Source organism: Trachinotus anak, unplaced genomic scaffold (assembly GCF_046630095.1).
Source record: "Trachinotus anak isolate AG129_WGS33_773 ecotype Australia unplaced genomic scaffold, CSIRO_AGI_Tana_v1 ptg000013l, whole genome shotgun sequence".
In the NCBI taxonomy this organism is placed as follows: Eukaryota; Metazoa; Chordata; class Actinopteri; order Carangiformes; family Carangidae; genus Trachinotus; species Trachinotus anak.
The window spans coordinates 18,823,759-18,850,668 of NW_027273864.1; the positions used below are offsets into that span (position 1 = coordinate 18,823,759).

General features: G+C 40.1%; 3 protein-coding genes across 8 annotated transcripts; 1 reads left to right on the forward strand and 2 right to left on the reverse strand.

Moving 5' to 3' along the window:
* Positions 1–778: 778 nt before the first annotated feature.
* Positions 779–6,977, reverse strand: fam83e (family with sequence similarity 83 member E). The gene is made up of 10 exons (XM_071495166.1): positions 6,840–6,977; positions 5,953–6,747; positions 5,263–5,409; positions 4,036–4,160; positions 3,530–3,946; positions 3,163–3,222; positions 2,994–3,044; positions 2,664–2,901; positions 2,364–2,579; positions 779–1,308 (listed from the first exon to the last, which is right to left on the reverse strand). The coding sequence occupies exons 2-10, from the start codon at positions 6,418–6,420 to the stop codon at positions 1,126–1,128; spliced, it is 1,905 nt and encodes a 634-aa protein (XP_071351267.1). The 5' UTR covers positions 6,421–6,747; positions 6,840–6,977; the 3' UTR covers positions 779–1,125.
* A 646-nt stretch (positions 6,978–7,623) lies between these two features.
* On the reverse strand, positions 7,624–14,762 carry emp3a (epithelial membrane protein 3a (MAM blood group)). 4 transcript variants are annotated; one of them, XM_071493880.1, is made up of 7 exons: positions 14,338–14,762; positions 14,121–14,215; positions 11,915–12,004; positions 10,442–10,552; positions 10,065–10,167; positions 9,771–9,911; positions 7,624–8,239 (listed from the first exon to the last, which is right to left on the reverse strand). In XM_071493880.1, the coding sequence occupies exons 4-7, from the start codon at positions 10,517–10,519 to the stop codon at positions 8,064–8,066; spliced, it is 498 nt and encodes a 165-aa protein (XP_071349981.1). In that variant the 5' UTR covers positions 10,520–10,552; positions 11,915–12,004; positions 14,121–14,215; positions 14,338–14,762; the 3' UTR covers positions 7,624–8,063. The 4 variants fall into 4 exon arrangements, with proteins under 4 accessions (XP_071349981.1, XP_071349982.1, XP_071349980.1 ...); XM_071493881.1 differs by lacking the exon at positions 14,338–14,762 and having other exon boundaries at positions 14,170–14,191; XM_071493879.1 differs by lacking the exons at positions 14,121–14,215; positions 14,338–14,762 and adding an exon at positions 13,537–13,709.
* Positions 13,087–26,910, forward strand: LOC139630430 (coiled-coil domain-containing protein 30). Of its 3 annotated transcripts, XM_071493874.1 has the most exons (21): positions 13,087–13,420; positions 18,348–18,524; positions 18,615–18,735; positions 19,208–19,419; positions 19,677–19,772; positions 20,188–20,353; positions 20,659–20,709; positions 21,120–21,235; positions 22,065–22,169; positions 22,503–22,592; positions 22,867–22,965; positions 23,744–23,866; positions 24,146–24,247; positions 24,401–24,480; positions 24,627–24,753; positions 24,850–24,962; positions 25,296–25,437; positions 25,838–25,974; positions 26,090–26,207; positions 26,538–26,599; positions 26,691–26,910. In XM_071493874.1, the coding sequence occupies exons 1-21, from the start codon at positions 13,406–13,408 to the stop codon at positions 26,833–26,835; spliced, it is 2,397 nt and encodes a 798-aa protein (XP_071349975.1). In that variant the 5' UTR covers positions 13,087–13,405; the 3' UTR covers positions 26,836–26,910. The 3 variants fall into 3 exon arrangements, 1 of the variants encoding a protein (XP_071349975.1); XR_011693155.1 differs by lacking the exons at positions 26,538–26,599; positions 26,691–26,910 and having other exon boundaries at positions 13,151–13,420; positions 25,869–25,974; XR_011693156.1 differs by lacking the exons at positions 26,538–26,599; positions 26,691–26,910 and having other exon boundaries at positions 13,151–13,420; positions 25,824–25,974; positions 26,090–26,133.

Genomic DNA, 26,910 nt, shown 5'->3' on the forward strand with positions numbered 1-26,910 from the left:
AGTTTTGTCGGGAGTCGCCAAAGGTGAAAGGTGCATACCGCCACCTAGCGCACTGGAGGGTGTAGTGTCATAACTTCATATGGATGTGTTGGGGTTAGTTTGTTTGCACAGGTAAAAATCACACAATTGACATATAAGTAAGTGCAGACTTTTTGATGTGAATATCATTGGTTTCTTTGGTCATAAACAAAAGGACAAATTAGAATTTATACCTCGCAAGATGAAAAAAGTCAGGGGATCGCCATAGTGATTAAAATTTTCCAGAGGGAGGCTTACATGTACATTTCAATTCTCATCCATCCAACAGCTGTTGAGATGTTTCATTCATAACCATAAATGTCAAAAAAAAAAAAAGTCAGATACATTTCCTTTACAAAATGTTGGTGCCAATCTGTCCAGTCAGTGTTTCACAGAACAAGTGAAAACTTTGACCTGCTGGTGGCGCCAGAGGGAAGGCCAGAGGATCACCAAAGACATTAAGGTTTCATCCTCCGGGGACCATGGATGTCTGTTTAATTTCATCTCATTCAGTTCAATAATTGTTGATATATTTCAGCCCGGACCAAAGTGCTGCACAATGAAAAATGAGATGACACAGTGTTTTAAAAGTCAAGAAAATGCCATTTAACCAAATAGGAAAAAAGTTTTAAATTAGAACCCGTGAATCTGATCTGTTTGTGAAATGTGCAATAAATCTCTTCTCCAACCTCTCATTGTTCATCTTCTCCAGCCCTTTAATACTAAATAAAGACAAATAAAGGTACATTTAAAAAGTAAGTAAATTTATTCTTGGTAGCACATATGCAACTAACTTTGTGTCTACTGTGGTTAAAACAGCAATTCACTGTGAGCAGCATGAATATTATTTATTTCAACATATTTTAAAGTAAAGTAAAGCACATCATACAGCATTCAGTGAAACATCTTATCATCAGATTCAGTGGGACATCGCACCAAAAGTTAAAACATGTTCATCCTGCATATTAACAATGGTTTTATCATAAGAGTCACCGTCTGTTCTTGGATTATTTGGGGTAATTAACACTGCAAAGGGCCGTAACTGTCCACTGCTGGCAGCTGCCATGTTTATAGAAGATACTGTTCATGTATTTTTGTCCTCGCTCCTCATTCTTGTTCCTCTTTCCTCTCTGCCAGCGACCTCCTCCAGTCCAACCTGAGACCATAACTGGAACTGCGAGGTCTTTCTATGGGTAGAAGGTTTTTTGGAGTTCTGTTGAATATGGATTGTTCATCGTTCCTCTTCTTCATCAGAGCAACAGCAGGCGTCATCTGATCCGGGTCAAAGTACTGCCGAGGAAAGATTGACAGTAGGTAAATTAAATACTGGACAATTTTCAGTTAATGGCAATTTGTCTGAACGTTTAGACCACTTAAAACATTTAACCACTTCTTGCAAGTTAATGCAAGGAGTGAAATGCATCTGTAGAACAGTGGTGCGAAAACAGGAAAATGTTGGTTTCAAATGTGTTTTTTTTTTTACTGAAGAAATATTGGACATTTTCACTTCTTGTGGCCTCTAAAATTCCTTAACATTAAACAATCAATCAAAACAATGATTTTGAAGTACTATATTCTCTTCTAGTGACTACAGCATTATTCGACTTTTCCATGGTTCAGGCGCCCACAGCATCTGGTAAAGGTTAGAAAAAGATTTGGTCTGATCTATCACAGAAAAAGTTAACAGTGATTTTAGACACATTGTGGTTGTGACATTAATAAAAGCGCTGTTGTTGACTCAACCTACCCAGAGATGGCAAAACAATTTAGCAATATGTCAATTTAATTTCAAGGAGACTGTGTTGTTTTAAAAGTCACAAGTCAAACAGTTTGGGAGCCACTGCTGCCGAACTAGTAATTTGTTGTATTCTGCTAATACTTGTAAACCTTTCCTTGGTAAAATTTTGAATTCTTGGTATTTTCTTTAGAGAGTTATTTTGCCCAAATTACTAAAAAAAATGTCTCAGTTAACTCTACTGTTTTAAATGTGAGTATTTTTAGTTTTAATTGTTTTGGGATATTTGTCTCTTTGAGATTTCTGCAGTCACCCCAGTTTCATTTGTGGTGTTCACAGCATTAACGCAATATATTTTTCAAGAACCCAATATCCCGTTAATCCACTGACCTCACTGTGAACAGCTTTCCTTGGAACTAGGCATTTTTCTGTTTTTATCATGGTGCTCTACTTTTACTTGAGTGAAGCATTAGAGTGCTGCTTCTCCTCCAAATTAAAAGGTAAAATCTCTATAAGATGTAAACGTCTTTTTGTTAGAAGTATCTTTTCCTCCATTATTATTTTATGATAAGCATAAACACAGAGAACGAAAACTAATCTACACACTTACACCGGCTTTAAACCTGGGCACTGGGACTCCTCTGTCATCACTTGTATCTGTGCTGTGTACGCTGAGTTCCATCATGGAGCGGCTCATTTCTGACATGGCGGCATTTGATCCTTTCTTGGTCAGTCTTGACGTGCTCTGCTGAGACTGAATCCTCTTCATGATGTCACTCAGAGAGCTGAAACTCTCAGACTGTGGCACCCTCAGGATTATAGGTTTCTGTAAGGAGAGAAATACATCTCAGTGTCCCCAGCAGCTTCGTATCAGAGTCAAGTGTTTTGACTGCAAAGACCTGTTACTTACTCTAGAAGATGGTGTGTTCTCCACTTTGGAGCTAGTTTCATCCATGCTGCTTTTCTCCTCCAAAATGGGCTCCCTCCTTGAGTGTTCTCTGCTCTTAGTATTGGCACGGCTGACCATACCGTGTCTTACTTCTGCTCTTTTATCGTCAGTTCTTGTTGTTGTTCTGTCATCGGCATTGGTACCCTCTCTTCTCTCTGACAGTTTCCTGGAAATTGCTTTATCTACTATGTGTTCCACCCTTCAGAAGAAAAAAAAACACATCTTATTTTGGATATTCAATTTCAATAGTAATAGTCATTCAATGTATTTTCTTTATCTTTTGTGTGTTACCTCTTCATTATTTCCGGAGTTGTACGGTATGTTGGTGAGGGCTGTGTGTTGCTATGAAAACAATAAAGATAGCAAAGAAAGTTTGTGTAAAACATTAGCAGAAAAAACCCCCACAAAGAGTGCCAATGCTCTTAATCAGTATGTCAAAATTGGCTGTAACAAGACTCACTTGAAAGTTGTTAATTTATCTGGTACATGGTTTGTCACTGGGGAGGTTTTTTCATATACCCTGTTAAATACAAAAAGGGATCAGTAAAGTTCTGCAAACAATCTGTTGATCAAAATAAGACACAGAATATTGCATAGGGCAAATTACTCAAAGAAAAAGAAACAGAAAAAAAACATGTCAGTATTTTAGTAGTAGTTAGTAGTAAGTAGTAAGTTTCAATTAAAGGTATATTATAGTTTTAAAAAAAAAAACCTTTCTGAACAGCATACACAAGAGCAACATTTGTGGAAATTTCAAACTTCCAAAGACATTTTTGAGGCCTCATTAATGTTGTCTAAGACTGGCTAAGTCAAGATGATCCATGTACCTTTTTTCATCCATGAGTTGGTTTCCATTGTTAGCAAAACTGTCCATAAGGGGTGCGTTTTTATCAAACTGCATGTTAGTCTTCATTGGCATTTCCACGTGTTGATCAAGACTCTCCGGGACACTGCAGTCTCTCTGGACAACACCCATGGCTTCCCAGTCCAGGAGGGAATCAGCAGGTGGAGATGGAGGGCTGATGATCTCAGACTCCAAAGAGAGTTGTTTTTGGAACCGGAGACCTGAGAAGTCTTTTAGCTGATGAGTCACATCTACATGGGTGCCTGTAACCCTCCATGTGTCTGGGACTGGGAGTGAAGCAGCAAAAAGGATCCTGAATTCCCTGTCAAATGAATCAGCAACTTGGCCACGAAGAACAGTGATCAGCTGTCGGTGCAGGTGGGCGTCCGTCCATGTGAGGCTGCAGAGTACAAAGACAGCTTGTTACATCACTCTCAGGTTTGTGAAACACCTGTAAAAGGAAAATTATAGAAAGGCATGTCTGTTTACCTATAGCTGCCATGAATCACTGTCTCTAAATCCACTAGAAGGAACTTGTCTTTCATTTCCCCAACCACGGTTCTTCCAGTCCTCGAACAGAAGGTTTTCCCTCCAAGGACACGGACCCGCATGTGCTGCCAGATCACAAGATTAAGTTGAAACTCATGACTGAATTGCATTGAAACTTGGTAATTATCTGTGATGGAATGCAAATAATCAACTACATGTTGACCTAGTATCTTGAATCATACACGTGGTTTGTATGTAAACAAGAATCTGCAGCAATGCTAGCGGCTCTGCTAGGCGGTATTTAGGCCCAGCAGTGCCTCGAGCTAAATGCTAACATGCCCACAGTCACAATGTCAACATGCTGATGTTTAGCAGGTGCAATGTTTACCATGTTCACTGTCTAAGTTTTGGGAGTTAGCTGCCTAATTAGTGGTGAGCAAATGTTGCTAAACAGAAAGTAAGGCTGATGGGAATGTGATTATTTTCCAGGTATTTGGTCATGAGCAAAAGGAGACATCGAATGTCTAGCAAATTTCATGGCGATCCATCGAGTAAAAGTTGAAACTGTTTCACAGAATAAGTTTTGACTTGCTGGTGGCACTAGATGAAAAGTCAAGGGACCATGAAAGTCATAAGAGTTCATCCAATGAGTACCATGGACATCTGTGTCAAATTTTGTGGTTATCAATCCAGTAGTTGTTGAGATGTTTCAGTCTGGACCAAAGTGTGGTGGTCCAATCAACTGTTGCTTCTGATTATTATATCCATGGCGTGTCTAAGATCATCTGATCATTAGTCTGTAGTTAAATTATAGAGACAGACATAGAATTTAACTTCTGCTCAGTCGTGTTCTTCATTTTCATGTTTAGGATTCATGATAATAGGATCTTCTTCATTTTCTTCTCAACATCAGGCAGGTTTTTCTCCGCTTGAGAGACACAGAAAACAGTGAATGCTGTGCAACCAGTTTAGCTATGTGTTGCCAAAAGTACATGTTACATTCCTAACATAAGTATGCCAAAGTAAAGAGACATGCTTGCAGTTTATGAGATACCTCTCAACAGTACATTTGCAGTGTGTCAAGTTTTTAATGATTCTGATGAACATTTGGTTTCTGATGTGATATTTGTTAAAGGCACGCCAATTACATAGGCTAATGTGTTGCTCTGTTAAACATACACAAGAAGATAGCTGCTAGGTGTGTGCTGATTGTGTGGGCTGACTCACTGGATGCCTGAGCCTGTTGAGCGTGAAATTCTCCTGGATGGATCTTTGGTTCAGGATGATGTAGACAGCGACACCACGGGAGGCAGCATTGTGTAAATCGCCAATTATTGCACCATCTGTCAGTCTGTCTGTCACAATGGCAATTACCTGCATAATGCACAAAATGTTACTCAGTCTGTAATTGGCCTTATTACTCAGAAAAAGACCCTCTTTTCTTTCTTATTGTTCACCAATGACAATCATCTTGGGTGCAGTAGGAAAATATGATCAGATACTACGTAAGTAAAACCAAAGAGGTAACAGTAAAACCACAATGCTGAAAAGTAAAAATATTTAAGGAATGCTTGTTCAAGTGTAAAATGCACCTTTAAGGTGTATTTTATCGCCAATAGATGCAGGGCTCTTCAGGCATGGCTTCTCTTTAATCTTGGAGGGTTTAAACTGAAGCTTTGCTTCATATTTTATTTATCTATCAATGTTTTTAGTTTGAAGTCTTAATATCCAAAATAAGTATTAACTAAAGCATCAAACAAATACTAAGTAAACTTTCCTCTGAATTATAGTGGTCTGAAAGTCTCAGAAAATTTGAATACTCAAGCATTCCTCAAATTTGTATGTTCGTACTTCACTTCTACCAGTATGAAAACGTCTGCTGTAGTCATCCATAAATTAAATCATCATAATGCATACTTTGCAAGCCTTTTGTAAGTGCCGTCGTATTATCTCTCTGACAGGAGGTTGTCCTTCAGCAGGGGGACTGGTGTGGACTGTAACACTTCCCTTTGGCACCCAGGGGCCTTTCTCAGGCCAGCCAAGGTCTAGGTCTGGGGTTGGTGTGTCTGAGTGGTAAGGGAAGTAGGTGGAACAGAAGTCCTCCATCTCTGAGCTGCCATCCACTCCATTCTCCTCCCGCTGTATTTGCAGCTGGTTAAAACGATAGTCCTGAGCCCAGCTGGTTATCTGGCTGACCTCTTCAGAAGACAAGAACCCACCTGGGAGCTCTGTGCCACTGGCGCTGTAGAACGCCTCTGGTCCTGAATTCAGGAGTCTCTCCACTGCCTCTCGCTCCTTCTCACAGTAGAGGAACTCTGGGGAAGACTCATTCACAGGCAGGAACACTGCATCCTCATCAAGACTTTGCACTTGAGAGTTTGACATAACTGCAGTCTGGTGTGTCTCTGGGAAAAAGTGCTACCTATGACAGTTCCCACTACTGACTACCAGTGTGTGACAAGAAGACCATCCCAGGCCAGCTCATGTCGCCCTTCAATCTAGTAAAAGTGATCATGTCGTTCATCCCTCTGGCGAAAAAAAAAAATCACAATATTTCCATGTGTGCAAGAGCTACCCAGAAATCATCAGATGTCCTGATGTTGCTGCCTTGGTGGCTTCTCGTCGCTCCTTTATACAGATAAAAAACCTGTTCAAGGTTTACTAGTTCAGTCCCGAATATGTTTTGCGTTCTGCAGCAGCCTTGTTCCCCAGCTAATGTTGACATAAGAGAAAAACCAACAAGTTGTGTTAAAAAAGTCAATTTTAACAAACAAAAAAAAACCCAAAAACATCGTGAAACTCACCTCCTGGGTAGTATGTCTCATCTCTCAGGCTCAAGTGTTAATCATAAGCTGTCAGAAGATGCGTCCCCTCCCCTGCATGTCATCTCATTCTTCTTTACCCTTCCACTCCCTCTTACTGACATTGTTCTCAGATTCCAGAGATTCTGTGCGGCTGACAGATGATTGGTGAGCCGCTCAGACACCCAATCACGATCCTACTGCACCTCCTCTGTCTCCCATAGCTACATTATTTAAATAAAAACAGTCTCTGATACTCTGGTTTCACTTCATACACTTCCTAAAAGTGTGTGAAGTGTGTGGTGAATAATATTGACATGCATCCTATATAATTGTAAACAGGCTGTCGTTTACCTCACTGTTTTCTTTTGGACTGGTTCAGCCTGACAGGTAGGTTTGTAACACGCAAAACTGTATCTGACATCTAAAGGTGTCAGGTGCAATCACGGTGTTTCCTTTTTTTTTTAAAATTTCTGTGGAAAAGGTGATCGTGAACCTCGATAGGCTACTACATTCCTCTTACACAATCATGTAGACATTTAATTTAATGCTTTAAAATAAATATTGAATGCCACACAACAATGAGAGATGAAAACACAAAGGTGACACACCCTTTCACAACCATAGTGTTAAGTCAGATGATTGCACCTGCATTGTGTTACATATGAAGTACTTAATACAAAACAAAAACAGGCCGCACACACACTTAGCCCTTTAAACACAGGAGTGCTCTTTAGTTAAGAGGACGTGTTTAGTGAAACAAATAAAGAGACATAAAGTGCCAACATTCAGCGAATTCTGTTTTTAATATGTAAACACAGATATGTACAAAAACAAGTCATTTGAGCGCCATATTTCCCTAACATAATCACAATCATACAACCACAACAAATTATGTATTAACTGTCTAATAGTTTTATGTCATAATCCTGTGGCACATTAATAAGAGCTATCTCACAACAAGACGGATGAGTTTTCTTTATCTGTCCTTGAATAACAATTAGATGCCATTATGATAATGTAATGTCCCACAGACTATGTGCACAGTAGGATGGATATTGAGTCAGGCAGAAATCAGAATTGTATCATTTAAAGAGGTATTTTGATTCTCAGTCATCTTATTTCCTAACTTATTTCCTTTGTGCTTACTGCTAACTGGGAAGTGATTGAAGTGAGTAAAAAGCGTTGCATTCTTCATGAGAAGTTTTGCTTTTCATCCTTTTTTGCTCACTGCTTTTTGCGCAGGTGGACATACAGGACTCCGCTGACCAGGAGCAGAGGGACACACAGCCATGCCAGGATGAAGCAGTAGCCAAAGCGTCCTTTGCTCAGATCTCTGGAGTCATTTAGGATCTCCTTTCTGTGGAATGTGAAGATGAGACAGGCTGCAAAGTCTGTCAAACCTACAAGAGTAACACATAAAAAAAGATTTAGTTCAAATGATCTTATTTCATACATTCATACATTTTAATGGTATATAGCCTACAGTGTTCACCTCATTACATCTAGGTGTACCTGTACAATCTATTGCCATGAAGTTCAACAGATCAGCCATGAATTCTACCTTAGCAAAGTTCATAATGTTCAGTTGTTGGCAACACTTACTGAAATGTATAAATTCAACATAAGCTTATAATTAAGGTCATAGTTAAAGGGGCTGTAGGTAAGTTTTCTCTGCCACTGAACGTGGTTTCTTGCTGGTCACTTGCCAAAAGCTTGAGCCATCAGTGCAGCCTAAAAGCTGCAGTGACTCACTATCAGAAAGTGTAAAGATGGTCCGGACCGGGGCTATCTGGTTAGCATGCTGGCTTCAGTCGAAGAGGTGATAGAAATGGCAGCTAAACAAGAGGGCTGCTTTCCACCACTGGAGACAGCTCTTGGCAAGTAAACAGCTGCTAATGCTAATGTTGGCTGTGTAGCAATAGCAAAACTTACAAATAGCTCCTTTAAAGGTGGTGTTGTGCGAATATTAGAATATTAGAAACACCTCTGAATATTCTGCAGTACCACCAGTAACTAAGATGTCAGTGCCAAGAAAATATTATTCAATGAACACCTCTATGACAAAAACAATGATCATCATAGGTATCATAAAAAGACTTGATGGCAAATCAACTGTACATAATGAAGTGGACACTGAGTCCATTTAACGTATATGACTAAATATTAGGCAATAATGACAATGCCAAACTAAATACTTTCACACTTTTGTTCTAAAAGAATAAGAATGGATTTGTTCAAAACCTTTTATTATTGTCAACAAATGCCACATAAACCAACAACATGTCAGCCCCTAATGTCTGTCACACTCAGACTCAAGCCTATTGGCTCCTACTGAAGATGCCAATCTTTAAAAATGTATCACAAATATATTGTTTCATTTTTTCAGCTGGGCATTATAGTGTTTGGCAAATGTTACTCTAACAGTGTAAACAGGAGTAAATGGTGCCTTTGTTGGAGCTGCAAACTAATATTAATTCTGTGCTGTATCTATTTACAGGAATAGCTTTGGACTGATTGAACTTAAACGCCATGTTCATTGTAACAAAGGAACATGACACCCAGTGCCACTGTGTGACTCATTGATGTGATTTTAGTCATTTTTGGACAACAATGGAGCTGTATGGCACAGAGGAAGCTGGGATACCTGTTAGTAGAATCAACTGATTGCTGGTTTTGATCTTTCTCATAAGATCTGTTGAAAGTAAGATGAATTCTGTATTGAATATTGACAATCTTATCCTAAAAATCCTAAGTCTGGCATTATTTCCTTCCATGTACAAAACATGGGTATATAGTATATTAAATGAGTATATTTCATTCACAAGAAATTAATTTCTTTTTAGCAGTCCTCTGAAGAATGAAAATATAAAATGCTGTCAGGTTTTCATTTGCACAGTTTTATGTGGATTAAGGAATAAGCTTTCAAAGCACCTGCAAATGCCTGGCAGAGGCCTGTGAAGTAGAAGAGTCCTCCTTTTGACATGGTCAACAGCTGGCCCAGAAAAACCAGGAAGGAGATGGAGGAGAAGACCACGGAGAGGACCATGAGGGCCTGGACGGACTGCAGCCAGTCTGAGAGAACAGGTGCACAACACTGACTCACAAGGAAAACTAAAAACTCCACACAGTTTGAACTATCCAGTCACACAGAAATGCAAAATATAACCACTAAGTAAACAAAGCGGCTTCCATGTGTATAGGTATGCAAGTACTCTGATAATTTACCGCTTTCACTGGTAGCAGCACACAACCAGGTCTTTGTGGCATTATCATGGAAGCAGTTATACCAGAGGTCTGTGATTTCTGAGTCAGTCCATACCCACCAGGACTGCAGGAGGAAAGAAAAAAGAAAGAAAGAAAGAAAGAAAGAGCAATTGACAAAGTTTTTAATCACATTGACTTTGTGCCTAGACTAGGTAAAATGGCACACAGTCATGTAGTTTATAATTACTGATGGATCAGATTTCAAAATGACTCTGTGCCAAAAACCACAGATAGTTGATGTGCAGCATTTCTGCGTTTGGTTTTCCTCATCTCATACGCTGATTACCAATGACATGTACAAAATGAGTTGACACAACAGTTCACATGTGCATTCTCACCTTCTCCAGGGTGGCGATGAGGAGCATAGCCAAGGTGACCAGATGTAGCACAGTTAGGGATATGAGGAGGAAGACCATGACTGCTTGGTGATGAAGGTAGACTCTAGTATCCTATGAGCAAACAACCTTGTGACATTATTATGATTATAGATTGTACAAGACCAGTGAACCTGTTAAATCCCTGTTGGCGGATGATTCATATAGAACCAAAGCTCTGTAGTCAAAGAAACACGTTTTTTTTTTGCCGTTGCTAGAGACTGTCCCTTTTTTCTATGTCATTTAAAACAGCCAGCAGATTTCTCAGAGCAGTGGCCTAAAACAGCGGACTCTCTGTCTGCCTCTTGAGGAAACTCTAAGCACTTTCATCATTCATCTCAAGATCTACTCTGACAATCTCTGCTCATTTATCAAGCCACAAACATGCCAGATGGGGGGGGGGGGGGGGGTCACTTCTTCAGAGCCTGTCCAGGCTCTGGGGAATACATCAGAACATAGGCGCCCTGTGACCTTTGTAAACAAGCATGTGGTCTGACATACAGTACTGTTGTGTCCTTTGGATTCCACTTATAAAGCATTTATAAATACCAGAGAAAGCTATCTTGTGAAAATGTTGTTGTTTATATAACAGTCAATACAGTGTCACAGGTGGTGAGAATGAACAGAACTGTTTGATCCTATCCTTCAAATCATTTTTTTACATCAGAGATTTTTGGAAGGACATAAAAGGGAAGTCATATTATTGAGTAAGATTTGTTCCTGTTTGGTTTCACTTCTCCTAGATACAGCTGTTAAAATTAGTAAAGACAGAAGTTGTTCAGTGGCCTATACATCAGGAATTTTACTAAAACATCAAGATGGTATTGCCAGCTTCTAGAAAGGGTTGAATGCACAAATTAAATGCAAAACCTAAGTCTAAAATACCAAAAGTGTACATCTGGCATATTTGTTTCTGTGGCCATGAGAGACTTATGCTTGGTTTCACAAATCATTGAATCCTTTTTCAAGTACGGGTGCTAGATTCAAACTTTTAACTTTTGCACTGTGCAGCAAGACTGTTGGGAGCTGGTACTCTACGCCTTGCACATGTTTGTCTTTCCTACCAAGCTCTGCCCATAGAGGGAAACCACTGTTGCTATTAGATTGTGGACAATTCAGGGAAGCATGTGTTTGATTACATACTACTACATCTGGTTTACAACAGCTATAACAGCTTGAGGTACCAGGCACAGACAGAACAAAAGTGATGACCACATAAATTGCAAGCGTTTCATGCTGGAAGAACAGAAAAGTCTCTTCACAGACATTCAAACAATATCATTGTTAGCATTGGATCACATTTGGGTGTGACCTGTATCTCATAAGTGAGAGTTTCATCATGTACTCAGCTGTATGTGTCAGATAGTGACAGTAAAACCCAGACATATTTGTTCTGTTTAATCCAACATAACCGGGATGTTTTGATGAATTCCTTACCCTTCAGCTTGTCTTTGAATCTGTACCCTTCAGTGATCGTCTTTCTCCCTCCGTGCTCTTTCTTCCCTCTCAGATGTTTTTGCTCCAAAACTTGGAGAGAAGGGTACAAAAAAAGGAATGTGGAGTTAGATATAGGAGGAGTTCTCGACACCCATTTCCTCTAAACTTTCGCTGCCCTCCCCCTCAAATCTGTGGTCTGGACCAACTCAGCACCAAAAATAACATTCTTCTGGATCTGCTTAAACACAGAACATTTTCTCAAAAGCAAAATGTTACTTGCATAAAAATGTGGCACAAAATATCATAAGGTGGTGCATTAAATCCATCGTTCTGACTGTACTGAAGAACAAAGAGAATCACATAGATGAAACATATTTTTCATAACTCTAATGGTGGTAGATGTGTGGGCTGGCAATGGTACATTTTTCTATGATCAAATCCACACTTTTGTAGCCAGTGTTGCACATGTGCTCATGCTGTTCATCCAGCTGTGCAGCTTGGCATGGAGACCACCACACAGACTCCCTAAGTGAGGCGATTGAAAGGCAGGAAATAAGGGATGATTACTGAACACTTTTGACTGTAGATGTCCAGGAAATCTCAGACCACCCACGAATCCACATACAAAATAAAACCCCCAGAAAGAATATTAAATTGTGCAGAAACTCTGGACCTCATGGCAATTTATAATGTTATTGTATAACGAAAACAATTTGTAAGTTACCAGCAGCTGCAGCAACAGTTGATGCATATACCAAATTATGAATAAAATTTCCTCTGTTAACCAATAAGTGATGGAGATAAAATTCATTTATTAATTTAAGTAAAAGTAACAATGTCACACTTTAAAAAAGCACTACAATTAAAGTATTAAATTAAAGAATTAAAAATGGCACTTAAGTAAATGATCACAAGGCCATACGTAAAAACTATTACATGTAAAATGTGTTCCTACACAGAGTTTCATTTTTACTAACGTTTACCAGTGACTTCAAACTATCCACCTTTTGAAAGGTCCCATAAGACGCCTTCGGGGACCCGCAGACAGAACAACGGCAATAGTTCGCAGAAGCCCTGAGTCTTTCCAAGAAGAAATAACAGAACTTCGCCACTTGTTCAAGCCACAGAAAGCGAGATTTTACAGCACTTTCCTGCAGCATCAAGCCACGCAGTGTTTTCACTGTCACTGGTTTCGAAGTGCAAGTTTCGAGTATCTGCTCATTAAACCCCAGAGTTCGTGGGGAGTTGAGCGTTCGCGTTCCACTTTGGAACGCACCGTTATAACCGTTACACAGCGGGGAGAAAACAACGGTCGGTTCGCATGGTTACGTGTAGCTGTGTTCTGGAACGGGGGGCGACGTTCTGTCTCCATGGCAGTGACAGCTGACAGTCGGACTTTTTTGGAAAACGACAACAACAAAAAAAAAAATAAAATAAGAAGTTGAAGTGTGAGTGTATCGCAGTCGAAAGCTGTTTCTCGCCGCAGGACAGATGGCTCCAACAGAGGTACTGAACACATCCTGCTTTTTCTTCGTTTACCTAAACTTTCACTAAAAACTGTGACTTTTAGGATACAAACATACGGAATTAGATTAGCACCGTGAAACTACAGATGAGCTCACCATTTTCCGTTATCACATACTATCACCAGCTTGTTCCAAACCTTGATGTTTGCACTGAGTGATTTTTCTTCTTTGTTGTTTTTTGCACAGCTGTACTGACAACGCTGTATTCACATTTCCTTTCTGATACAATTTGTATCTTAAGAAACTTGGGGATCTTCACTAGAATTAAAAATGAAGTTATGTGGGCTTCAGCAAATGGGACATGTAATTATACTGACAAATGTACATACTGTACAAGATAAAGTCAGGTATTATTGTTTTTTTTCTGTAGGTGCACATGAAAGAGGTAATTCAACACAACCATGCTGGCAAAGCCAGCTGTCTTCACAGAAAGAAACAGCTGCTCCCAAAAATGTGCAAACAACTTTAGCCACAGCCGAGATGTGTCAGCTGTCTGCCTCTAGCTCAGAGTTCGGGGCACATTCACAAAGATTATTTTCAAATGTGAACACAGCATAAATAAAACAACATTTAGAACATCAACACTAACACTCCCATAAGTACTTGCACTTGAAACTGTAAATAGTCAGAGCTACAATGCCCTCTAGTCGCTACAATATAAATGAAAACGTAAAACACACCTTTTCATGACAGGAGCAAATCAAGCCTCTCATAAATTTAGGGCCTGACCTGCAACTTGCTGCTCTGGCAGGACATCTCAGCTTTTCTTCTCCTCCTGTTTGAAGACATTTTAGGATTAATCTCCTGAACTGACACTGAAAACATCAAATGTGTAGTACAGAGGAAAAATGTCTAAAAATCCCTTCTGTGGTAATCTTCCACATATTTACCACTTACTGAAGATGACAGCCTCCAATGACAATGCAGAATATTGTATTTTCCAGCCTCAGTGTTGTTAATCTTTCCTGGCTAATCGTCTGGACTGTAGTTGAAGCACAGAGGTGCGGGAACTTCGGTCTTGAGGAGTCGTGGCATTTTTTCACTGACAACCTAAAGTGCACATACATTACACTGCTAGTTTCGCAGCTACACTGCTAACTGCTAACTAACTAGCTAACTCTCCACTCCGAGAGCTAGCCTCACCGCTCTGTCTCCCTCTCTATTTCTCTCCTGCTATGCACACAACCTATGTACTGAGCTATTCCTGAAAGGAGCTGCTCCACTCCTGTATCAACATTCTGTCTCAAACTTCTTAAACTTAAAGCAGATCCTGCACAGAGATGATAAAATTTATGTAAATTGCTAATTTTCTTGCTCCTGCTGTAATGCTTAATGTACATGTTTAGGTTTTCACACACGCATGCATGCGCATGATGCATGTGTCACCAAGCCATGAAGAAGACCTCTTCTAAGGGTAATAGTGACTATAAATAAATGGGCTGAGAAAAAGTTATTTCCCCAAGATAACAATTTTTATTTTTACAGCAAAAAAAAAATAATATAACAAACACAAAACAAGAGCAATGTAATGCACAATTTATTTTTTAAATTTAAATAAAAAATAAAAAGGATGCTCAAAACACGACCGATAAAATATCCACCACAAATTCACAGCATAATACCACAATAGATGTGGTTGCTGAGGATAGGCGACCATATACATGGACAGTGGAAGGGACAATGTGCACTGGGACAGGGCACTGACCAAATTCTAGTGCCCAAAACAAACACACACAGCAAAAACAAAAGGGGATAACATAAGATGTGGAGGAAGTGCAAAAAATGACCAAACACACGAAATCGAGGGGGAGTGAAGTATAGGTGAGAAGCCCTGCCACCAGACCTGCCACCGTCAGGCCAGCCACGCTGCAGCTGCCCCTACAGCACTCACTCAAAAAGGAAAAGAAACAGAAAATTAAGAATTCATATGTTTAATTGCAACTTAATAAATTTAAAAGCTGAACAAAACATACAAAACTAAACAAAACGAAAACACCAATTGCCAGTAAAACAATACACATAAACAACAAAGCAAACTAAATATAACTAGGCAAAACAATATAACTAACCAAACCACAAATTAAATAAGGCGATTTCTATTTAAACAAAACATCAGTGGCAAATCAACCTGTAAACAAATAAGAACGTTTAGGCCACCAACAAAACAACACAAAATATTTAGCAACAGAAATGCCGGGGCAGCTTTTACCTCCACCGGACTATTGACGCCTTAACACACCGCTCGTCACATCAACGGTGGCACAGAGCGGGCCACTGGTGCATTAAAGGAAAGAAAAGAAAAGAGAACAGGTAACACATACACATGGGGGAACGCACACCAGGAAGCAGAGAGAGAGGGAGAGACCTGCGTGTTACCCTGGTATATAAATTATCGCGGTAAATTTACGACTGGAAGTGGGTGTGTCTACCCCTACACCTTCCTGCAATACCTGTAGCCTCACCTTGCCTGCTACATTCTGCCCCTTTTTTTCTAATTGGCGGCCTGACAATTTCTAAAGTCAAGTCTACAAATGGCTGGAAAAGTGCTAGCCCCCAGTATCTGGGAGTTTGTAGCCTCATTAGCTCTACCCTCAAGTGACACTGGTAAATGATGAGGATTAGGGTGTGTGCCAGCTGTTGCACGGGTTGAGCGTCTTACCACTGGAGGGCCAGGGGCTGAGCAAGAACTGATCCTAGGGAGAGTCACGGATATGGCTGCAGTTTGTTGAGCTAGTCCCTGTTCAGATGGGGTCTGTGCTCCAGCTGACTGTGGGTTATTAGCTGGGGGCAGGTGTCTAACCACCACCCACTGAGCAGCATCCTCAGTATCAGGGTTTGGCGCCAGTGGCTGGGGCCTGACTACAGGGACAGGGAGAGAACCAAGGGCAGGCACAGGTTTGAGCTGGGAATGGTGAACATGACGTACCTCTGTTTGCTTGTCCCTTGGAGCAACCGCGTGCACTACACCTCCCGGCTCAGGGGGTGCAATCACCTGGAAGACTTCAGGGGCCCAGGCATCCTGGATTTTATTTCATTCTCTGTAAGAATGGTCCCAGAGGACATTTTGTCCTGCTGGTAACACCTCTTCTTCCACCTGTCTATCTGCTCGTTCCTTTTGCTGGGCTGCAGCTTGCGTCATCCATTCCTGGGCCTTCTCCACTGCTATCTGCAGATGCCGTTGATGCTCCCAGACCCGGTTACAGACCTCACCTGCTGCCAGCTCTACCACATGGGCCAGCAGAAAGTCCACAGGCAGTTGTGGTTCGTGGCCAAACATCAGCAGGAAGGGGGACTGGCCTGTGTTCTGGTGGGGTGTGGTGTTATAGCTAAAACACAGTTGCTGGAGATAGTCTGGCCACTGGTATTTCTACTCAGCCGACAGTGTGCGAAGGAGAGCATGGAGGGTTCTGTCAAAGTGCTCACATTGGCCATTACCCTGAGGATGATATGGGGTGGTCCTGGACTTTTTGATGCAGTACAGGTCACACAATTGGTGGATTATTGTGCTCTCAAAATTGTGACCTTGATCAGAGTGCAGCCGAGCTGTAACGTCTTAATCACTGAGAAGGCTGTCAAACTGACGGTGATTCAGACCTCTGGCTCGGATTAAATTAACAGTTCAGACAACCACTTCCATGACGTGATCCATTTTTAACGACTTGCTACACAATGCCTCCTGGTGCAAAATACAGTGAAAAGTCCAAAACTCATGTCCTCCATTTGTGGGCTGTACTTTCTCTCTGAATTTTGTCACAACACATGCTTTTTACCCGATCCTTGATTATAATAATAATTTTTTTACAGGCAGCTCCAGCATGAACAGTTTACTTGCTTGACAGTGTTGTGTGTGACCTCCAGTGGACAAATTTTAAATAGAAGTTACTTTTATTGAAAAATTGCAGTTAATGTCTTCTCTCAAATTTTTACACTTTGCAAAGTTATCCTGCGGGCTGGATTGGACCCTCTGGCAGGCTGGTTTTGGCCCACGGGCCGTATGTTTGACACCCCTGCCTTAACACACCGCTTGTCACATCCATGGCGGCACAGAGCGGACCACTGGTGCATTAAAGGAAAGAAAAGAAAAGAAAACAGAACATAAAGACAATGATACAGCGTAACAATAAAATATTAAAACCAGCAGCAATCACCTACCACACACATATACGTGGGGGAACGCACACCAGCAAGCAGAGAGGGAGGGAGAGACCTGCACGTTAAATTATCGCAGTCAATTTACGACAGGAAGTGGGTGTGTCTAACCCTACACCTTCCTGCGATACCTCTTAGCCTCACCTTGCCTGCTACACATGCAATATCATAACTGAATCTCAGTACAGTGGAAATTGAGTCAACAGCTTGCCTAGCAAGCGCTGGCTATAGCTAATCACCAATCAAATATCCCAGGATTATCCTCAATGCACATGCGCAAACCTCAAATTTAATACGCTGTCCCCTCAGCTTGCTGAACTCCAGCATTTGTCAACGCGTCATGGCACCCACGACAATGACAGAAACCAGCGACTCCCAACCACCGGCCCGACTCTTTGTTACATCTCATTCCCCTTTCTCTTTCCCCTCATTTCCTGTCACTCTACACTGTTCTTTCTAATAAAGGCACAAAATGACAAAAAAACAGCTTAAAAAAAAAGAAAATGACACAAACGATAGGCACAATGGCTGGAAGGCAAGCTGCCTTGCAGGGACGATACCCTGCTGATACCACAAGAAGTGCATGAATCAGGCCCTTTATGGGATAGAAAGCTGTTCTGAGATCAGATGTAAGGAGAGATATCGCTTCCGCTTCGGCGTCATTCTAATTGATGTCTATTTTTAGCTTTTAAGCACTGCTTGCCTTGCTTTCTAAAACCTTTCTTAGCATGAAATAAAGTCACTGATGCTGTCTGCAGGAGGAGCTAGAGCAGATTGCCACATGGTTTAGTGAGGAGGGACTTGCTCCTGACTCTCCGAAGGAAGCTCAGCTCTGTTTTCTATGGCGTGCCCTTCAGCGCACGAGAAGCTGTCTGAGCAGTGTGTCAAGGGACCAGGACGCACAGCACTCACAACACTTAGCAGAGATGGCAGAGGTAGGTTATCACTGCTGTGTGAGCATATGTAAAAGGAAGGGTCTGTAAAGGTGACATTTGATGCTGTTGTTCTGTCTCTCCGTCTGTAAGGTGCGGAAGTCCTTGGAGCAGATTCGCATCTTTACAGAGCACAAAGATGTTTTGGCTCAGGAGATACAAGATGAGAATGATCAGCTCAAGGACCAGCTGCGGCAGCTAATATCCCTTCAAGGTTGGAAATGTTTAGTACAGCACATCATAATAGCATAAGCAGTACTGACAAAATTCATAACTCTAGGTCTTCAACTTCACTATTTCAATTCATATTTCCAAAGTTGTTGTATAGCATTTGCCTATAGATTAATAGTATACTTCTAAAGATTTTGAGAGAATAATGTAGATACTTTTGTCTCATACACTGAAAGACTTTCTACTTCTATCTTCTTTATAAGCCAAAAGACACCTCCATATACTTGACTACTCAAAAATGTTAACAGCAATCCAAAATCATATTAGCTCTCCTATTCTATAGGTCAATTTGCAAAGATGTTTAAATCAAAATACTAATACTACTAGTAAGTAAAGCCATTAGTGAGGTAAATTTACATAAATTGACTGTTCCCTTGGAACTCCAAATTTTTAGCAACAGTGACAATAAAGCATTATAAATCATTCTCCTTTTTCTCCCTTCTTTATTGTGATAGACATGCAGATAAGCGAGGTGGCTAAAATGCTGTACCAGCAGGGTCTCACAGAGTTGATTCACAGCAGCCCCAGTGAGCAGGTGGCATACCTTTTGGTGGAAAGGGCCTCCCTACTTGAGACGAGTGAGGATCCTGACAACCTGACACGTGCTGGAAACACAATCAGCCCTATGCAGACAGAAACACAAGTGCCGAACAGCAACACACAACAGGTTAGAGGAGGAACATCCATTCATCTGATAATTAATAGTAAAAAGAGACGGAAAGATTGTCTCAAAGTGAGAGGTGCAGGTCATAAGGTGACTCTAGCTTTGATACTTTGACAACCTAAATATGCAGAGCTCTTAGTACTTTGCGTATTTAGAGTGCTGAGAGTTTTCCAGTTGTCAGAACCACACACCTTTCATACCATTTTCTCTGTGTTCAATTGATTTATTCTGTAATTGTGTGATCTAATGTTATTCCTCAGTATCCCCACAAGGGGGCATCACGTCATGGTCAGAGTCCATGGAGGAGACTCTTTGGACTCCACAAAGCTTCACAGAGCAAACATACTTTTATTCCTGTACGTCCTTTCATCTACAAAATGACACTGCATCCCACTGAATATTAACAAATATTAAAAACTGCACCTTGGTTGCTGCTGACTTGCATGCATCAATGTTGGGATCTATTTGCATGTTATCTGTACAAAACTCCTCTTCAGCAGCATCCACATTAACTGCAACCCGCTTTTTTTCTTCCAGTGTTATTAAGCTCTGTAACCAGCACAAGTTAGGGAACTTTGCATGACAGAAGAAATGAAATTCAAGACACTACATCACAGAAGCACCGTGTACTTCTCAAGGTCTCCTGTCTGTTCTGGCATGTATTTCTGAATATTCTTGTTTGTATTCACTAGTTCCCTTCAAAATTGAAAGCAATTACAGTAATCTTGGTCATTTGATGAGTTGTGTGTGTCTCTCCCTCTCTCTCTGTAGGCTGAAACCAGGCATTTGACTGGCCAGTCAAGCAGTGTAGAGAGGAAATGTTCCCGTCTGGAGCGGGATCTGGAGGAGGGCTGTCGCCGGCTGGCCATGGCCCACAACGAGATCCGACGTTTGACTGATGAGTTGGAGTCAGCACACTTGACTCAAAAAACTTATGGTGAGAGATATTAATCAGCTACTGATAAATGAACTGTCATTCTTACAGATTCCTCATGGTGATAATACAGTAGCTGCTCATTAAATCAAGGGTACTGCAGCTAGTAAAGAAAACACCACAAACTTTCAGTCAGATCCTCAATAATATTTGTATATTACTAATGTTAAGAAGTTGTTATTTTACCATAATCTCTGAACTAAAACTACAACCTCTGCTGCCCTCAGTTTAAGAGGAAAAACTGCCAGGCACTTTGTGAAGAGCATTGTGCAAACATATGTGTTTATTCTATTATTTGTGTTTTTCAGAGCCTGAGCTGCAGGCAGCACAGCAGGAGGTAGAAAAACTCAAGAAAAATGGTGAGATTTTTTCTATATGCACTGGATGAGAGGCAGGGTACGACCTGGCCAGGTCGCCAGCACACATAAAAACACTTTTGGTTACCGTCTTTTTAATATAAAATTTGTGTTGATGTCCCTCTGCTGCAGCTCAGCAAGGAAATGCTGTCCAGGGATGTTAGGAAGGGATTTTCAATAGTGAAAAGGAACAGTGGGAATGATAACAGCGAGTAAAATCTTTCATTGTACATATGGACATGTAAATATAGCACATACTTGAAAAACTGTGTACATATCCTTTAAATCATACAAAAAATAATCAAATTGCACTTTAATTTTCAGTTTTCAATTAGTGAAAATCAGTAAATATTTCATTCTTTCACATGTTATTTGGAGTCTGATGATTGTATTATCTGACTTCATTTGAAAAGAAATGGTGGAACTGCAAAAGGCCAAAGAGCTGAACGATCGTCTGGACCTTGAGATCAGAGCGTTGAGGAGCAGGGTACGCACCCTGGATGCTGAGAAAAGGTCTCTGCAGCAGATGGTAAGATGTGACAATATGATGATGGCGAGGTAACACTGTATTCAGGAATTTGTTTTCTACAATAGACTTTTGAGTTTCTATAACTTCTGTTTCAATTTCAATAACATACTGTGGTACCAATAGGAAACCATACACTTCACGTTAATTGTTGCTTTGAGTTGGTGTTTGAGTTGGTATTTCAGTTGACCTTATTTCAGACCATGCGTCCATATTAAAAGTGGAAATGTGTGTTAGACCTTCATGTTGTGAAGCACATTTACAATTAAGCCTAAATAAAGTGCATAGTTAGTGCCGTTGCCATTTTCTATAGTGTAATGTTTATAAGTCTAATTCTGGCAACCTTACTGTTCCTAAAGTCATAAAAACTGCCATGTTTGTGGCAATAATTTAGCTTATTGTCCATAATAACAAAACAGTGGACTGATGTGTTAGCAAAGCATGAACTCTGTTATTTAGCACAGACACCATCAGTGACAGTTAAACTGAGCAGTAAACCACGTGTTGACCACATGCCTTTTCTGTTCTTCTGTGAATAGTTGAGTACAACATCTTGTTTCTAGAATAGCTTACCATGTTGTATCGATGCAGTGTGAAAACTGAGAACACCACAACTGAAAATTAAATGTGCATTATAAATGTTTTGTTTGATAGTAAACTGTACAGCTTCAGATTTGGATTCAAATACATAAACTTTGGAAATTGTAATACTACTAAACCAGATGAGTAATTGGTTAAACGCAAAAAAATCAGTAAATTAATCAATAATGAAAGTGACTTTTGGCCTTATTACCACTACTACAGCCCTGCACTGTATGTGTCTTTGTCTCAGGTTTTATCTCTGCAGGAGGAGGTGGAGCAACTACAGCCAGCCTTGAAGCAGCAGCAGCACCTCACTGTGCAGGTTCAGGCTGACCAGGCCACGGAGCTGGCTAAAGTAAATCTCATTGCTTAAACTCATTAAATGTGCAAACAAAATTTCCATTTAATTGCTATAATTCAGAATAGTAGCTCAGTATTCAAGAGCTGCAGTGTGGTCTGTTCAAAGTTAAGTACTGAAAATCCATTAAAAATGACTTTCTATATATGTATGCTATCAAAATACAATATATATTGGTTTTAATTTGCATTAAAGGCTTTGGAATCATTGTATGCCTGAAGTATCATGTTCATTACATTTAACAGTCTTATAAATGTTGACCGTGGTCAGAGAGAGATCCAGTATATGTGTGTCATATCTGATCGTTTGTGTTTCTGTGTTTTTTCTCAGGTTGTGTGTTTGCAGAAGGAGGTGGAGCAGTTGGAGTCAGCCCTACAGGAGCCACAGCAGCAGGCTGAGCAGCAACTCCAGACTGTGCAGGTTGAGGATGGCTGAAGTTAGCCCTACTACACAGATCCTGGCGTGTTCCCTGTGTAGTGGGACTATAGATTTCTTAACCATTACTTGCATTTGTTGTACAGCAGTGATGCCAGTTTAATGTAGGGGACAGTACACAGGAGTGTTTGGACAAAGACTGTTCTGCTAAGTCACCAGTTCAAATGCTTTGTTTCTGTAATCGTCCAAAATGATCCACCTGATCGATGCATGTGTGTGCGCTTATTAAAAATGCGCCGTGTTTCTTTTTTGTTTTTAGTTCCAAGTAGCAGAAATGGCACAGAGCAACACAACCTCCAGAAATTTAGAGGAGAAACTGGCTGCTCAGACAAGATGCCTTTTAGATATGGAGCAAACTGTGAGTACATAGGATGAGACTAGCAGATTATTGCAAATTATCTTGAAAAGTTTGTGCAGCTGTGTGACACATTCATCTTTCTCTGAAACAAATAAACTCATCAAGTTTAACAAAACTACCATCAAATGTCTCTAAATGATTATGGAACATACTCTAAGTGGTATGATTCCAAACTCTGCAATAAGTCCTGAAAGTCCACCTAATTATCTCCAATTATGTCACTGATGCTTCTTTTCAATTTGCACAGTTTAACGTCATAGGGCAATATGCTGCATATATGTTTAAACTGTCAATAACCTCTGTGAAGTGTTAATGAGACAGTGTAAATGAGAGAAAATTCTGCGGTAAATATTGCATCTCTTAGGAATTGTGGACTTGCAGTGAAATTGCTTGGACACAACAAGAAGTGCAACAAGTACACATTAAATCACTGTGGTTTTGGTGGCTGATGTAGGACTTTGCAGAGTTTCAGTGTCTTTTTTTGGAATATAGAATGTTTTAGTATCCTATGCTTTAAATGATGCTATTTGTTCTCTATGGTGCATATATGCGTAAAATTCATGAGAAAACACTGAAATTATTCAGTTGAGTGGGATGAATTTTAAAGGCATGGATTATTTGCAAATTACAAATAATCACCTTTTGGAAGTTTTGGTGCCTGTTTTGTTATCAAATGTAAAAGCTCCCATCAGTTGAATCTCTAAAATGCATTTTGAATGTCGTCCCTGTGCTGTGACGGACATTTGGTAACTACACTGATCTGTGTCACATTTCTCAGGTTGTATCTCTTCAGAAGGAGGTGGAGTGGCTAGAGTCAGCCCTGCAGGAACAACAGCAGCAGGCTGAACAGCAGCTCCAGATTGTGCCGAATCAGTGTCAGCAGGCCACTGAGTTGGCTAAAGTAAGTGCAGTTGTGGAAAATCTTGATCATTACATGGGAAAATTACACCTGTTATCAGCTGAAAAGCATTTTATATCAGTATCAGAAAGTGTGGTAACTCTGCATTCGCATGGCTGCCCCTGCAAAGAAAACTACACAGGACTGCAGGACTGTGAAGCAGTCTTTTAGAGAATCTTATGCTTAATAAACGTAATGTTTAACACATTATTATCAGCAAATGTAATTCAAGACATACATTTGTGGTCTATACATGCCTGATTGTTGTTCTTGTGTTTCTAGTCCTGGGAAACTGAACTGAATAAGAGCAATCAGGAGTGCCAAGTTTTACAAAATAAGCTCAGTACTCAGACGAGAAGGAGCCTCTTAGGGAAAGAGTCAGAAGTGAGTGATTACATTGAAGACAAATTCAGTAATAGATAACCTGATTTATTTATACGAGAAACGGGCTGCAATGGCAGACTTAGGCCCTCCTTGTTTCCTTTTACGTCATGTTAAATTTTTTTCTTATCCTTTCTGATACATTCCCTTAAACAGCATCTGGATAATTCCCATAAAGATCTGGATAACCTTATGGGTACCACCTGCACCACAGAAAGCAATCTTCAGTTTCAAAAGTAGGATATTCTACCTCCAGTAAATACACCAGGTCCATGTCAACTCTCATTGTTGCAGTAATACATAATTGGAGGTTTAACAGTGTGTGTGTGTGTGTGTGTGTGTGTGTGTGTGTGTGTGTGTGTGTGTGTGTGTGTGTGTGAAGGCCTAGGGAGGAAAAAGAGGCAGATTTGCAACGTTGTGAAAACACTTCCTGGCAACTGGAAGACTCCTATACAGCAGAGGATAAAGTGTTACAGACACAGTTCCACGGGGAAAACAAATCACATATGGTAATTTCTTATACAGTATATTAAGAATATTTTAATATATCATAAATAAATCAGAACTATGTCTGTCACTGCTGATGTTTGTATTTTGGACCACAGGAGTGTCCTGATTATCAAGAAGCAGTCAGGACTCTGGTGTCCACCCAAGATGAGTGTGAGACACTTAAGAAGGAGATCTGTGAAACCCTTAAATGCCTTGACAAAGAGCGCAGGTAACAGGCCCATAATGTTGCTGCCAGCCGAAAAACTTTCCTCCAATATTCAAACTAATCAGAAACTCCAAAACACGATATTGTCTCAGACCTTATAAACTGTTACTTTAATTTCATCCAATGAAATATGTATGTATGAGCAAACACCAAAGACTTTTCATCCTGTAGAGGTCACTGAAAATCTTGATAGCATGACAATGTCCCTTTATAGTATAACAATAAACTGTATATAATGATAACAATAATATACAATGTATAAAACATAACTGTCTTTTTATATTCTAGATTATGAATTATATGAATTATGCTTTATGCTTGTCCATCTGTTTACAGTAAATACTATGACATGAAAGAAAAACACAAGGCCAAACTGTGTTGGGCCAAACAAAAGTTTGATGAAGAAACCACGTGGCGTGATGAAAAGATAAAAAGTCTAGAGCGAGAGCTGTCCCTGTGTTCCCATTCATTAGCAAAGGTAAATCTGCAGCTTTACACAAAAGAAACCATGATGTTCGAGGAGGGGTAACTGAATTTCAGGAATAATTTGCATGTATCATAATCACTGTTACCTTAAGATTTTGCCTTGTTTTTAAATGTACTTGATGGATTTCAACATCACTTTTTATCCCCACCCATGTTAACACAGTATACTGTATATTTACTCAGCAATTATTTCCTCATATATCTACAGTATGTTACTTTGTATTAATTCAGTGACCAAGGTTACAGGCTGTCAAAGACAATGTCAGACTGGTAATGTGTAATCTGTGTATTGACACATGTCTCAGTTTGTAGACTGTTCTCAGATAAATTAGATGATATGAACTTGGGGCTGATAAATAATCTTTGGAATTTAAATAGTTTTTCTTTATCAGGAGAAAGAGCTCATTGTAAGTATAACTGCAGAAAATGAGAAACTACTTGTTGAGAGGACGAGGCTGTTACAACAGCTGAATGAGGAAGAGCACAGCAAGAAAGACAGTAATCTAACAGCTGCTTTGTCCAAATGCAGGTATTGAAATTCACACTTCATTGAATAAGTCACGTTATGTTCAAAGGAAATAGCAAAAGTAAATTAGCTCATGTGTGTTCATTGACAAAGAAGATATGTTTGTTTTAATTTCAAGGGTGGATTTTCTAGAGTTGGAAAACAAGAAGCTGGGAAACAAAATACTTCACATGTCCAATCAGCTAGCTGTTGTGGAACGAACCCTACAGAACACGCAGTCACTTCACTTTGCTGAGGTACTGGGCACAGTTAAACCTACTTTATCTCTGGATGCGGGGTTGCTGATGTTTCTGTTGTTGTAGTTTTAAAACTGTTTAGATCAACTACCTTCCTAACCAGGGACACGACTAAAAGTCTGTAGCCATGCTAGCAACCCTGTGAGACTATAATACCTCAGACATCCTCAGCAGGTCTCCGAAGTGGTTATGTTTCATCCTCTAGAAAACATAAATGTCTGTACTAAATTTAATGTATTTGCCAAGATAGTTGACTCTAGGGTGATGGGCTGATGTATGCTGAAATTATTTAGTATTTATCTAACAAAGATGCTCGTTTTGCTTTATTAGGAGCTGAAGAAAATATATAATCCTCAACAGATCCTTGCATCTCTCTCTTTGCAAACTTCAAGGTAGGTCTGACCACAGTTCAGAACTTGATCAAAACCAATTTGTTTGGTAAAATAAAACACCGTTGTCTGTGAACTTTGTTTGTGTCCCTAGTGTGATGATGCCTAAGCCTTCTGAAATGCAGACCTTATTGGACGATACTCAGATGGGTTACCTGAACCTCACCTCTGCTCAGAACTGCTCAGACCAATCAGGTTCCCCAGCTGTCCTCAGCAGCTCAGCAAGTTCATGTTCCTGAAAGTTTCTATCTGCAACATGAATATACTGTATAGACATTTTATTTGTGAGCACATTAAATTAATAAATAACAGAA

What these genes read in the sequence shown, in the direction of transcription:
- emp3a (XM_071493880.1), bottom strand. Translation starts at nt 10,519, where the DNA reads ATGGTCTTCCTCCTCATATCCCTAACTGTGCTACATCTGGTCACCTTG. An exon ending in TCATCGCCACCCTGGAGAAG is followed by an intron (nt 10,168 to 10,441) that starts GTGAGAATGCAC and finishes TTCCTCCTGCAG; the next exon opens with TCCTGGTGGGTATGGACTGA. An exon ending in CCTCTGCCAGGCATTTGCAG is followed by an intron (nt 8,240 to 9,770) that starts GTGCTTTGAAAG and finishes TTACTCTTGTAG; the next exon opens with GTTTGACAGACTTTGCAGCC.
- fam83e (XM_071495166.1), bottom strand. Translation starts at nt 6,420, where the DNA reads ATGTCAAACTCTCAAGTGCAAAGTCTTGATGAGGATGCAGTGTTCCTG. An exon ending in GTGATTCATGGCAGCTATAG is followed by an intron (nt 3,947 to 4,035) that starts GTAAACAGACAT and finishes TGTACTCTGCAG; the next exon opens with CCTCACATGGACGGACGCCC. An exon ending in CAACTCATGGATGAAAAAAG is followed by an intron (nt 3,223 to 3,529) that starts GTACATGGATCA and finishes TGTATTTAACAG; the next exon opens with GGTATATGAAAAAACCTCCC.
- LOC139630430 (XM_071493874.1), top strand. An exon ending in ACTTAGCAGAGATGGCAGAG is followed by an intron (nt 18,525 to 18,614) that starts GTAGGTTATCAC and finishes TCCGTCTGTAAG; the next exon opens with GTGCGGAAGTCCTTGGAGCA. An exon ending in AGAAAAACTCAAGAAAAATG is followed by an intron (nt 20,710 to 21,119) that starts GTGAGATTTTTT and finishes TCATTTGAAAAG; the next exon opens with AAATGGTGGAACTGCAAAAG.